Source organism: Labrus bergylta, chromosome 6 (assembly GCF_963930695.1).
Source record: "Labrus bergylta chromosome 6, fLabBer1.1, whole genome shotgun sequence".
Classification (NCBI taxonomy): domain Eukaryota; kingdom Metazoa; phylum Chordata; class Actinopteri; order Labriformes; family Labridae; genus Labrus; species Labrus bergylta.
The window spans coordinates 15,677,315-15,691,957 of NC_089200.1; the positions used below are offsets into that span (position 1 = coordinate 15,677,315).

General features: G+C 37.5%; 1 protein-coding gene across 1 annotated transcript; it reads right to left on the reverse strand.

Annotated features, from left to right (window-relative positions):
* Positions 1-539: 539 nt before the first annotated feature.
* Positions 540-14,336, reverse strand: adgrl4 (adhesion G protein-coupled receptor L4). The gene is made up of 16 exons (XM_020639269.3): positions 14,209-14,336; positions 13,649-13,798; positions 10,298-10,447; positions 9,404-9,553; positions 8,980-9,050; positions 8,163-8,330; positions 7,676-7,859; positions 7,402-7,515; positions 6,522-6,721; positions 4,727-4,906; positions 3,193-3,396; positions 2,612-2,832; positions 1,992-2,058; positions 1,746-1,837; positions 1,394-1,562; positions 540-956 (listed from the first exon to the last, which is right to left on the reverse strand). The coding sequence occupies exons 1-16, from the start codon at positions 14,252-14,254 to the stop codon at positions 894-896; spliced, it is 2,229 nt and encodes a 742-aa protein (XP_020494925.2). The 5' UTR covers positions 14,255-14,336; the 3' UTR covers positions 540-893.
* Positions 14,337-14,643: the final 307 nt, after the last annotated feature.

Here is a 14,643-nt window from a genome sequence, read left to right on the forward strand (position 1 = left end):
TATGATTGACAGCTCTGTAGATGACTGCTGCTCCTTTGGCTGTGTGCACCAGACTAGTGGAGTACAGGAGAAACGGCAAAGAGACACAAAATGATCACAAACACTAGTCATTGAACTTCCTTGACCTCAAATATTTGCTTCAAACCAAAAAAAGGAATTTGTTCTGCTGTGGACTTTACTGACCTAGGATCCCCCTGGGAGGGATCTTTGCCATTTTATCAGTAACTTCAATGTGTTAGTAGAAGCAGCGTGACGTCAATACCGCACCTCTTCCAGGTGATCCCTTCTATGCAGACTGTGCGTCTAAATTCGCAATATGTCAGTGCTCATCACAAAATTATTTTAGCATCATCCCTGTCCAATGAGACAAGGCTGAGTGGACAGTGTAATTCTCATTGTGTCCACTAGATGGGGTAATGGGCCTACTAAACGGTCAAATACCAGCATTACTTTATTGTACACTCAGTTGTATTATTTTCAGAAATGCATAAAAAAACAATTATTTTGTACATAAGAGAAGGGAGCAGCAGAGAAATGTGTCAGGTTGCCAAATTTGTTCTTTTAATAATTTACAAATACATTTCAAACACAAAGAAAGGGACAAAGACAGTAGACTGTTGTTATCTTTTGTAATGGTGATACTTGAATAAGCATGAAATCAAATGTAAAATTGTACAGAGAGATCCTGAACACATAACAAAATATGTATAGATGATGGCAGTCTTTTAAAAGGAAAAACAACACGTTTAGATAATACAAGTGCTATGTTGTCTTCATTTATTTCATATCTGTTCTGATCAATTCCTCCTACATCATTTTGAGAAAACAAAAAGCATGAGTCACAGGATATTGTTGAGATGTGGTGCTGACTATTATTCAGATGATGCATTTATTCATCTCAGGCATTCAAAACAGCAAGGCACGTTTTTGAAGAGCCTGTAGTACTCCTCCTGGATCTGGGGGAACGGACAAAAGAACATAGCATTAGGATGAAAACATGATATTCTTATCATGTAATACAACAAAATAAAACATGTAGTTGTTTTAATACAGTATAATCAGTGGTGCAGTGTCACTCTGAAGATTCACATAAGAACTGGTAGTTGCGATGAGAGACATTATGATGGTCTGCTTTGTTACTTGAAAATTTGAATTTTAAGAGTATTTACACTTAAAAAGCTTTAAGTGTTCATATTTTAGTTTCTAATGCACTATATTTTGTTTCAGCATCACATTTCCTTGACACATGTCCCATGAAATTTAATGTAAACAACACATAAACATGGTTTTAAATTTGCATCAACTATTAAAGTTCATATTTGAGTAAGTCTGACCTTATTATAATACTATGCGTGAGTAAATTTAGCAGTACCAAATATATATTAAACAATACCTTTCTAGACAGGACGCAGAGGAAGATGAAGATGAACATCCCCTGGAAGGCGTTGGTGATTGTGAACAGATAGGCAGTGAGGGTGGTCTCATTGAGGATATGCAGCACGCCAAACGTCCAGGTGGCTCCCAGGACGAACAGCAGAGCCAACGCACCACGGGCACACGACCTAAGTGTGAAAACACGAGTGTTGCTGAACTCAATATTACTTCTTTTTTTTAAAATAGGAATCGTAATTTGATACAGCAGTGACACCACATGAAACCATAATAGTCCACCAGATAAGGAATTCACAACTCCATTTGAAAACATTCCTTTAACCTTCTCAAAAAAACGCACAAAACAATCCTACCTGATGTTTTCATAGTGGCTGATTTCAGGCTTTTTCACAGCAGTGTGCCGGTACACTTTGTAGATGATTACAATGAAAGCCAAGAGATTAACCTTTGGTGGAGACCGACCAAAACAAACAGGACGAAAAACAAACAAACACCAGCAATTGAATATTTATCTTTGAAAACAATCCCTATTTGATGATTCAAATTAACACTTGGACTGTTATTTTGGGGATGATATTAAAAAAAAACCCTGATCTTACCAGAATGATCAAACATGCGGGCCCAATGAAGCTCCATATGAAGTGGTTTTCTGTGCTCAGCCAACACCTGTAATAACATAGAAAGTGTTTTATGATATGGACTGATTTAAGATCTCTTTGTTGCAATAATCTCTCCTCCAGCAGACGCAATAAAGTCAATATAATCCATGTTTATACTCTAATCTAGCCTAATCTTAATTATATCCACATTGTATGGGCAAGTATATACCCCTCTTATCTAACAATAACAAAAACAACTGCTCAGAGTTATGAATGATCAGCACTTTTCTGCATAACCTCAATCTTTTAATTAGATTTTGCATTAATAAACAAGAGACTCACTTTTTCTGTGCTCTGTATGCAAAGTCTCCTTTAACACTGAGGCAGTTATTACTTTACTCTCTACACAGCCTTTTAAGCATCTTCTGCTCTCTTTATGTCCCTGCAGGCCAAAAGTAATCTCTGTCCCCTTTATTTTTTTTATAATGAATGTAATTTGTTTATCTTTCCTCCCCGAAAAAGACTGAATTAAGTTTGAAAAGAGGTCTTTGTAAAACCCTTTGTCCTCACAAAACTATGTAAAAAAAAAAAAAAAAAAAGAAGCTAAATTTCCCACTTACACTTTATCAGTCCCGTAATACTTGGAGCCAAGTGTTGCTGAGATGGCTACAACAACGGCCGGGCTCCCGTAGCCAAAGATGTAAAAGTTACGGTGCAGGAAGCCTTTGTTGTAGATGACGCCAACCACGATTAAGTAGAGATGGATGCCCTCGATGCACATCCAGGCAAAGGCTGCGAGGAAGAAATAGTGCAGCAGCCCGGCAATAACAGAGCAAAAAAGCTGCCAAGGGTGACAAAAGAAGAGAGAAGGAGAGAGAGAGAGAGAGAGAGACACCGATTTTACAAGTTAATAATTTGCAAAAAAAAAAATAAAGCAGGTTTTATTACCCTTCACTTGAGATATGTATTTTAAAATTCCTGCTTTTTGTGTTTATTTGTTTGTCTGTTCGGCCTTTTTATTAGAGACGATTATTTCTGCTTTTACATAATACATTATATAGGAATAAAAGAGCACCATATTATCCCATGTACTCAACTCAAATCACAATAATGTTTCATAAACAACATGGCGGAGTGGTGGGTCAGACACACACATCTATGCATACAAAGTTGATTTCCCTTTGTGTCGCCCACAGCTCACCTTGTGTGTGTTCATGTTAATCCCCACCAGGAAGATGAACTCAGCCATGAAGAGGCTGCAGCACAGGTTCTTGTGGATGGTGGTCCTGGTGCTCTGGATCTCGCTGAAGAACCAGAAGGTGAAGATGCACATGGACAGACAGATGAGGGAGATGATCATCCCCAGCTGGGTGATCCGGGTCAGGATGGTATGGTGGGCCACCAGCTGAGAAGCAAATGGAAAGGGAGGTGTTTCATTCACAGTTTCATGCTGTACTGAAGTTGTAATTTGTTGTGTTTTTTTTTTTCTGCTTGGCATCATTTGATGTTACATAGATGGGTACATAGTTCTAGTTGTGATGTGTCAGATATTTGACCAAGTGATGTTTCATTTAAAAGCTGGAAAACTGCTCTTATTCTTTTGCTTGATCTTTCTTCATGTTGGGGGGACAAATTTCATTCTTTTTAACAAACATTCCTCTCTCGTTTCATTTTTCCCAAATCTAAAAATGTCCCTCAACAATGAAGGTAGAAAATCAAGACATTTGGGGGCACTGTTAAGCTCAATAAATCAATGGGGAGTGTATCTTTAAAAGTTGTGGGTGGATTTCTCTAAGAGTTTTCGTTGCCAGTCGATATGTGTTGCGAGTCACCTTGCCTACAGGAGCTGCTGACCCTGACAAGAGTTTCTCGCTTTTTTTTTGTTTTGTTTCTGTGGGAGACTTTTTTTGCTACACAAAATGCTGTCTTGCAGCTTTTTTGGAAAAAATGTTACCTGAGTAGAACTTTAACACTTGTAAGGCTTGGTATAAAAAAAGCAAGAAAGTGCAGCTTGCACAGTGCTGTCAATCAGCCCCTTCAACACAGAACACAGGAAAAACAAGTGCACACAGAGGGACATCATATTTTTGTCGCGTCTAAAGTATAATGAAATATACACAGTAGGTTAGAACTTTACTGTCTTACAAGCATTTCTATATTTTCTCAACAAAGACTTTTAATAATGCGGAAGAATTGACAGATTACGTACTACCAAAATTATTCTCTGTCTAAAAGGATCTGCAGTGACAAAAAAACCCAATTTGAACAAGATGCATCGATGAAGAATTGTTTTACCATGAAAGTGTGAGTATATTTCATAATAAGAAGGTCAAATAAATATGTGACAGCAGTAGGATTTGACTTGATAGTTAAAAAACCTCTCACTGGATGATTTAATTACTTGTGGAAACATCAGAATATTTACTGAGTGTCCTCAGTATGCTTGTTTTTATACAAAACAATCTTCATAGTTAGAAATGTAAAGCTTAAATTTCTCTATCTCTTTCTAAATAAATCATTTTCTGAGTATGAAAAATGCAAAAAACCAAGATGTCGCTACAATCATTATTGGAGAATCAAGGTACAAGGTTGAGCTCTTGCCCTCATTGAAAATACATTTGTTCACCATAGACCTTAAATCATTTGAATAAATCATTCAAAGCCCCAATGGATAAACTCCAAAGACGAAACACCTTTGCACTGTTATCATTGTATTTTAATGTCTGACCACTCACATTTGCTCGCCCGGAGGACATGAGGACGGCGAAGTGTGTGAGGTGACTGCAGGAGCAGGTGGTGGCGTTGCTGTTGAAGTGGACCGTCTTGCAGCCGTGAGTAGCCCAGCGGCCCTGCAGACTGTCAGGCTCGTACTCCCAGAAGGCGCACTTGGTCACATCAGCTTTAGTGTCGATGGGCTGCGGGGAAGAAAGAGGGACAAGGAAGCAGTTCACTGAGCTGTTTTCATTAGTTTTTTTTGGTCCAGTCCTGCTTTGATAGCGCACCACCAGGGGGTTCAAACACATCGTGCAGGTACATCAAAAAAGAACATTATTTTTTAATCCATCCAAAGACTGACTGCATCATGTTTTTTTTAATCATTTTTTTAGATACTTTGTTTGAAATGATAAATACACTTACTGTTATTTATTTACATCAACTTAATTTTTTAAGGGTAATTTGATTTCTTTGTTAGTGTTGTTTTATTTATCGGCTTTCTTATCATTTTAATGGTCTCACAACTGTAAAGCTTAAACAAAATAAAAAACAAACCAACTATTATGCTTTCTTTTGGCCAAACTGAACAGCGTGGGGCACAACGTGCATCATTGTGTGTGGGTGGCAGCACATTTTATGTATCTTTGTAGTAAAGGAATATTATTGGGATGTAAAAATGTACAGTCTGAAATTCTCAAAGGGTTATTTGTTTATCGTTCCAATTCACACAATCATGTTGAAGCAACATTTACAGATTTTAAATTAATTCGACTGAGCAACTGGTCTTGCTTCATAAACAAGTATATTTAAATATGGTCTATTGTGTTTTGTTGGTTTCACTTTTGTTTTCTAAATTGGCTTTACATTATTATTATTTTTAGATTAGTACCTTTTTAAATATCTAGTTTTCTTTCAAATAAATATGTGCAAAGAGTGCCAAAAAAATAATGACCAGGTTCAAGTAAGAAAAAAATCACAGAGAAAAAAGTACCGCGCCAGCAGAAAGAGGAGCCAAAATTATTGATTGTTGCTCTTTCAAGGCAATTTACGGAGGACTTTTGCCGCTCAATATAAATCAACACCTCCTTGTTAGGCAAAAGTCTCGAGGGCCCGACAAAAATAATGATTTCTCTTTCTCATACATTTTAATTATCTTAAAAGACAACAACAGTACATTAACTTTTAGGGTTATTTCCCTTATTACTCGCTTTCCTCCATCATCTGTTCTTTGTTTCTCTTTCATTTTCTCTTCACTGAACGGTCACTGCAGAAATACAGCCATCCAAATGTTAATTTTCACACCCTTCACTTTACACACCTCCCTCACTACTTTTCAGAAACTTGTTGGCTTACTGCTGGAGTCAGTTTGAATGTAAGGAAACTGTTTCTCATGTAGGAGTGACTTGAAGAATATGAAAAAGGTTCTGATGTTTCAAACTGACCATGATCCTAATGGAGGCCATTGTTGATAACTGAATCTTAAATGACAGAAAAAAGGGCGCAGTAAATTCAATCTAGGGGAGGAAAACCTTCATCTAGATTGCATTTAGAATTGTCAAAAAACGGGAAAACATTTGAATACGAAAGGCGGTACTTAAGTGTTATGATCACTTTTTAATCATGTCTGTAGGGAAATTAATAAGGGAGAAAAAAGAAAGACACACCCGCTATTATTAGGTCAATATATTCAAGAAACACCTCTCTGGTCTCTGCAGCAGCATATAATGTGAAGGTCTCCATACTGTAAAGAGTGCAAAAAAAAAAAAAAAAAAGAAACCCAATCTAGCCAGCCTCAGCACTTTGCTCGGTCTTTACCTCGTTGTGTCTCAGAGTAAAGGTGACATGGTCAAGTTGGTAAACGTCAGCAGGTTTGACGGCTGCTGCTATGACTTGGGAGTTGACAGTGATTTCCCCTGTTCCTGCATAGCGCAAGTAGTCGGTGACACCCGGGTCGCTGCTCGGTTTCAGGATGTCATTGAGGCTGTCATATCGCACAAACACCACCGACACACTTCCTGATAGACAAAAAAAAAGTTTAACAAAGACAGAAGGGAGTCAAACTTTAGTTTGTGGTTAATCAACCTTTGGGATAAGTTAAACCACTCAATTAGTTCTGTCTATTAGACTGAAATGGACAGTACGGAGTGCAGATCTGACCAAATACAAAGTGTATACAGAACAACTTACAACAATGACAGTTACTCCAAGGTCAAAATTCAACAATTCATTAAGCAGACACTTTTATCAAAAGCGACATACATCAGAGAGTAAGTCATTCTACATCAACAATATTTTAAGACAGATTTATATTTTTCTGCTGTCTGCAACAGTGTTTTAAGATGGAGAAACAAGTTTGATATGTTTTAAATATAAACAGGACTTCTTGCACTCAAATATGACTGACATGCTGTTTGAGAATTGCAGATAGTGGAATGCATGACTTGTCCCAAAAAGATGTGTTATTGCTCAGTTTTATTACTCAGCTTTATTAGCGTGAATTTGAAAGTATTACCCAATATCACACAAAAAAGCTTTACAGCATTACATTCTGATATGTAGAAACTAATTGAATCATTATTTCCTTTGGCCTAAGATATATGTGGCATGTGGGAACATGCGAAAAAAAAAAAAACTTTCAGATGGTCACAACTTTGATACAGCTTCTTCTTCTTTTTTTTTTTAAAGGCTACTTTACCGTTTCTGTCCTCCTCTGCTCTCAATTTTGGAGTCAGAGTTATCTGATCCCCGGCCATGGAGGCAGACAGTTTGGCTTTTGTGTGACGGACATCAAATGTGAAGAGTTTCAATTCTGTGGTTTCAGGAAGAAAATCCAAAACATGGAGAAATGAAAAAGAATGACAAAGGCAGTTATCCAAAGCGTCACATTCTTGAACACAGGTGGAAATAAATGGCAGACTGATTTAATAGAACTTCAGATTGTATGTTAATAATGATAATAATAATCCCACCCATTTCAGGGGCTTTGATTTGCAGCTCAGTGGGAGTTTTGTACTTCTTGGCAAGTGTCAGAGCACTTTCTTCAACAGTATGCAGCAGCTTGGTGATGGTATGCTCTCGACGCTCTTCTTTCATTCTGCTCCAAGCCACCAGCTCATCCTTCTCCACCAAGTTATTTACTGCTTTCACTAATTTCTGTTGAAAAGCAGAATTTTCAGTGTGACATGTGTATAAAACTACAGCATGCAACATATGCCTGTTCTGCATGATTTGAGTTAACGATCCTCCAAATATCATGGAAAATGTATATGTCTAAAGGCATTATATATCGACACATTAAAACATCTGCTATCATTTTCAAAATAAAAGCGCTGAGGACTTTGCAGGACTGTATAGTACGTATTAAACCGATTGTTTAAGACCAGTTCAAAGCCTAACTGCAGTTCAGTCAGAACTCCTAATGTTGAAAGAGAAACACAAATAGTACACAAAGATTACTGTAAGAGTTGAGTTGACGAGGGAAGGTTTGACAGTGTAATCAGCCAGTGTTGATGCAGACTGACTCAAGGCCTCAATGTATGCGATCACTTCCACAGAGGTGAGCTCTCCGGACGTCTGCTTAGCAATTTCCTTCAGTACACTCTGCGGATCTGTGAGGTTTTTCATCTAGGATCGGGGAGAAAGAGTTTCCATTCTAGTATCTCAGAGAGAAAGACGACTTAAAGGCATCACATTTCTGCATCAAATACATATTCACTATAGATTAATATTTGTTTGATTGAGACTTTACTAGACTAAACTGGACTAAAAATGTACTTACTGCAGGTTGACTTTCATTTTAAGGCTTGTGAGTCTATGTTTATTTATGTATAATTTGGGAACCTAACCAAATAAATATTCTATTTCTTCTTCCTTCTCCAGTACCCAGATGAACGATCCTGGAGGAAAGCCGATGCATGATTACACTTCTACAAATATTCTACAGGGAAATACACACTGACACACAAATCCACAAAGCAGCTATTAATCAGAGAATAAACAACAGTTACAGCCATTGATCGCAGGTGTCCTATGAGTCAAAGACTTTAGATGGCTAAATTTAAAAGACCGCCATGAATCACTTCTGCTAAAGATGATGCAACAAAAGGTTTAGGAAGGCTGTTACTGCATTTGTGGCTAATCCTTGTTACTGTACAACCTGCCTCAACCTGGTTCATTTCATGTTAATATTCTTTCCTTCCAACAGAGGGCAGTGTCATCATATGTATATTTTTACCCCATCTGCTTGAAAATCCAAAAGAGGGGGGGAACTTACATATTCAAGTGTTTTGTTGACTGTCTGCATGATGCACCTGATGTTGTCATGGCAGAATTTTTGGGGATGATCTGCAAAACAACAATCACCGAAAGTGTCTCTTTGATTGCTTATTTCTTACATAGTTCCAGCTGGATAATGCAGGTTACAGTAAAGTCTGAGCAGTATGAAACTTGCACTTGGATAACATCACATAGCTGTCTTTGTGATAAGCATTGCAAAAAACATCAGAAAATTGAAGATTGCACCGTTTACTTGATGTATTGCATAATAGATTCATCTCTGAAAAAATGTGTAAAAATGGCTAGTCCGGTGTTGTGTATGGGCAAAGAAAAAAAGAGAGATGAGGAAAGATGCATGTTTTTGGATGTAAGTATCAGTGCAAGTGTGTTGAGTGTGTGTGCTCTTCCATCCTCATACCCACCTTTACAGCTTGCTCCTCTCCCTGGATGAAAGTGGTTCGAGCCTGAAGTTGGGATGTAATCACGCTGACAAGTGCAATAGAAAGATCCATTCGTATTATGGCAGTGTGAATTTGGTCCACAGACCTGTCCAGACTTGCATTCGTCAACATCTGAAACATGCAAATGAAGAGTTCAGCAGGAATGTAAGATAAAAACAGATGATTAAGGCGATAATCTCAACATCACTAATGGCAAAATATACAAACATACTTGTAATTTCACTGTTTTTCTCGCACAAAATTAGTGACAATGAGACTAAGAGTAAAGGAAAGATAAGTATTCATATTCAAAGAAATAAAGAGTATGGTGTTAGTATTCCAACGTATAACAATTATTATTGATCGTGGGAGAGAATCGGCATGCGTGAATGCATGCAACACATCTGGATATTCACAAATCAGCATCTAAGATCAACCACATTCTTCTTTTGCTGCATTAAATGGAGCGTGCCGCCCAGAAGCCAGCAAGCACACTCTGTGGAACAGCATGGGTTAAAGGTGCTTCTCTTCTGTTGCAAATGAAGCAAAAGATCTCAGGTGTTTACTAAGAATAGCAGATGGGAAGGAAGTGAAAGGCCAAGGGAAAAATCCCCTCCAACATGTTAATCCTCCACATTACAGTGAGTGAGAAAACTACTCACACACACGAAACATACATACACACACCACTCACACACTCGCTCTCACATACACACACACACTTACACACACACACACACACACACAATCCTGATGCCCTTACAGTATATATGAACGGTCATCTGTCAGTACAGTTTATAATGTGTACCTGCTCAGCACAGCGTGTGACCTAAACACATTTTTTTGCCAATTTATAATTCTGAGTGATGGCTTTACCGATACATTCGGTGCCATCATTGGGCTGGAACTGGTCCAGTCCTGTTGATGTGTATCCAGAGACACATGTACAGTAGTAGCTGCCTGCTGTGTTGGTGCAGATTCCCCTGTCTCCACAGATATCGGTCACATTCTGGCACTCGTTGTCATCTAGGGAAAACATGAGGAGGGAGAGTCAACAGGATAAGTTGCTTGAGAAATTAAATTAGAAACACAAAACAGGCTTAAGATCGTTTGGTGTCTTGACAGAAAACCATTAAGTCAAAAAGTAATACTAATATATAGTATAAATAAAATAAAAATACAAATATTTACATAAATGAAAATACTGCATATACATACATAGGATATATGAATGAATGAATGAATGAAACTTGTATTGCCCATAGGGGAATTTGCCTTGCACTGCGTGCATAAAAACACAATACAAAAAACATATACAGAACATCAAATAAAAAAAAACATTAAAGCATCATATGATTAAATGAAGGATTTCAGTAGCAAATTAAATAAAGTGCAGAGTGCAGAGTTCATACTGTATAATCAGAGCTTATTAAGCAGCTGAATACTAGGTAGTACAAAGGATGTAGTGTCTCTATTGGTATTGACATTGATAATATCAATATCAAATTTTAAACGCGATTCATCTCAACATTTCAATAATAAATTACATTTTTAATCGCATGCTTGAAATGAAATTATTTCACATTTAAAAATAAAAATAGTTAGGCTTTTATTTTGCAATATTGTACTGTCATAAGCCGTGATCATTTAAATTGCTGTTTGACTTAAACCCTACTTTTATTTTGAAATAAAGTTAGGCCCCTTTGGTAGATTGAAGGCTACTTAATTAATTTGTCACAGATCAAAAAATGTATAAAAACAGCTAAAATATAATATTCAACTGTTGCAGCAAGTTGTAGCAGTGTCCCAACTGTATAATAAAAAGGTTTTTTTTTTCTCTGTGCTGATGAAAAAATGTCAACATTTCCTTTCAGCATAAACCTGAATAATGCCTACACCCGTATTAATCAGCAACTGCTCTGAATGTGTTTCTTCTCTTGGTCAAAATGCTGAATGCCTTGTGGTTGCTCTGCTATGTCCTTTTTCAAAAATGCATTTCTCTCCTTTATTTTAAAGCTGATCATTATATTGAATAACCGGCTATCTGGAAGCCCCTGCATTTTGCACGTTAATCCTCAACATTTTACCAGCGAGTTATCTCTGCTTGATTAAAGAAAAACATCGCCAAACAACAGAACTAGCATGACACACTTGGTGGAAGCAACTCCTCTAAAAATATACATCAGAGGTAGTATTTTCAGGAGCAATGACTAATTTGGCTTATTTCTAGAGTAATAATGACATTTTCTTGTGTTTATCTGTTTATGTCCAGACATCTAATATGCCAACATCATAGTAGGATAGTGTTAGATCCGTTCCTGAGGAAGTGTGGTTCCTGGCTTCGAGTAAATGGTCACATAAATATTGACATGGACTATCCTCTTAAGTAAGTTAATGTTTGAGAATAACCAAAGTTAATCTTAAATTTTGGGTCCTGGTGTTACTTTGGCTTGGTTAGGTTCAGTTGTAGTCTTGACTAAGTGAGTTGAGTTTTGATTAAAGCCTTTGCTGGCCAAAACTCAGGTTGTTAACGTTGGTGTTTCTAAACTGGTTTCGATTTTGAGAAACTCAAATTACTTGGAATTTATTTCATGTTTCGGCCAGGTTTAAAAAGCACCAGAATTACACCATTTTGCTGAGGATGCTGCTGCAGCCCACAGAGTATAGAAAGTGCTGGTCCAGCTTCCGTCTCCGGTCTCTAGTTTATTGGAAATGACCTCCTAAAACTTTCCATTGTTGTTTCCACATGTCTAGGTATGATGCACGCCGTGCTCTTCCTCTCTTCTGTACTTTTTGCACAAAAGCTGTCTGGGAAGGGAAATCCTCTGCTCTGATGTGGGAGGTGACTGTATCCAAAGGGGAAATACCTCCATAACACACAGGACCCTTGAGCCGTCATAGTTGCACAAACATCTCATCTACTTATTTTATGGCTCACTTTCATGTCTTGATTTTATCTTAAAGTGTATATGTGGAATCTGAGCCTTTTGTCACTTTTGTCATCACCAGCTTCTTTCATCTTTTTTTCCAACTATCTATTTTTAAATGTATTTTATCTCCTCACTTGAAAAGGTTCTGTTCTAACTCATTGTACAATCTCTGACATTAACATTATGTCAGCTCTTTTTGGAGTTTGATTTTTCTACATCAAAGAAATATATTTATATTAAAACCCATTTATCATATTGACTCTATAAACATGTTTGTTAGATTTAAAAAATATATATTCTTTCACTTTTGGTCCTTTTAAGATAAGAGCTGCACTCCTATTGTGATCAGGTTTGGTCAGGAAACAGAAAGGGTTCAAGGAGTTCTAAACAGAAACGTAACAGGAGTAACAATGCAGACTAAGAGGCCACGCTTGCCAGTCAACATGTTACTCATAAAACTGCTGTAAAGACATCTTTATATTGCAGAGTTTTCCCAGTGAATTACTGTCGGCAAAGTAACCTTACAACTTGTAGTTGGCAATACAAACATTTTCAAGTTCAAAATTTGAACCATTGTTGGTCAAACTAATACAAAATAGTATGATGGAATTAATCAATTAAATGTGTGCACTATGGAGTTTTGGTGGTGAAATTTGAAAGTTGGAGAAGAGAAAAAATTCTATCCTTTATTTTCTGACTAAATAGTCAAATTTTGCTCAAAGAAAAAATTGGTCCCTGGAACACTGTTTGGAGCTTAAAAGCTACCAGGAGAGTTACGGTTTCACTCTTGCGGGCCCCCCACCATAACTTCTGGCATATCACAGAATCTGTACATTTCTCCAACTTTCAAATTTCAAAACTACGTAGTGCACCTTTAAGCTAAAAATGTTGACATTGTAAAAGACAAGCAATTGCCCAGATTTTAGAATGAATACTATACAGAAACATGCAGATGAGTGTCGACCCAACACTACAGACAGTGATGTGTCTGTATGTGTCTCTTAGAATTTAGATATGCTGTTCTCATGCCAGATTCAAAACTTCTGCACATTTAGTGCCTGAGATGTTTAAAAAGCTCCTTTCCTGTTTTTTTTATTTTTTATTTAACGATCAAAAAAATGTTCAAGAAGCCATAAACGTTCAAGCGGTGCTTCTGTCTGCTTATGAAGAGCAATAACAAACCACAAAGGCTTCCTAAAATAGCCAACGCTGCCATGCCAGCTCCACACAAAGCTGTTTATACTGTTGCATCATTTCAAACAGTACTTGACATATACAGTTTTATATTTATATTTACCATTGCAAAACGTAGTTCCATCTCCAGTGTATCCTTGGTTACAGAAGCAGGCATTGTTTGATCCGTTCAGGGCCTTGCATGTTGCCAGTTGGTGACAAGAATCACAAATGTCAGAGAGGCTGCATGGGTTCATCACGCTGAAGAGCCATGCTGTGGAGACACAAGAGTGTGTAAGTTTAACTTATTCCGTGAAAGTTATATTCCAAACCCAGGTGGGATGCTGCTGCTTGTTTAAGCAAGTGTGGCATAGGTGAAAATTGCATCTTTATCCCTGGCTGTGTTAACCTGCTTCTCATCTGACCACATGGGATCCAACGAAAAAAAAAACATGATTACCAGTAGATACAAGTAGAGAAGCAACACAAACTTTCTGTAATCAATGAAAAAAAATCACATTGTCTATTATATTTTAAAAATTATCATTGTTTCTTTTTTTTTTTTAGAAAAACAACGGCCCCTTCAATTAACTCAATGGAAGCTCCACAAATACAGCTACATAATCTTTCTGCCGTTTCCCTCAAAGACACCTGCCATGTCAGACAAGAGATAAGCCCACGTACCTGTCAAAACTACAAGTTTCATTGGTGACTTGAGCAAAGACTCCATACTTGCGCTGGCTCAGGATTATACTTTTAGCACAGACTGTAGTGGGCTGGCTAGTGACGTAGGCCATTTCCTTGCATCAGCTTTCCTGTTTCCCTAAACCAGGCCCTTCCTGTCCTGATTTTTAATCTGCTTTTGAAAAACAAGCAGCCAGGTCACTCCATCAACCATAAACATAATATACCAACCACCCTTTTTTGATATGGTTTCACTATTACAAACAATATATAAAAAAAGTTTTAACTGCAGTCTGTCCTTTTTCTGTTTCAGTGTTGACATACTGTGACTGATGTGGCCATTTTGGAAGCCTCCATGCCATTGTTCTCAGTTGAACACGTACAGTAGGCTATGTAAACACAGGCCAAAACAACACCGACCCACCACACGGAAGG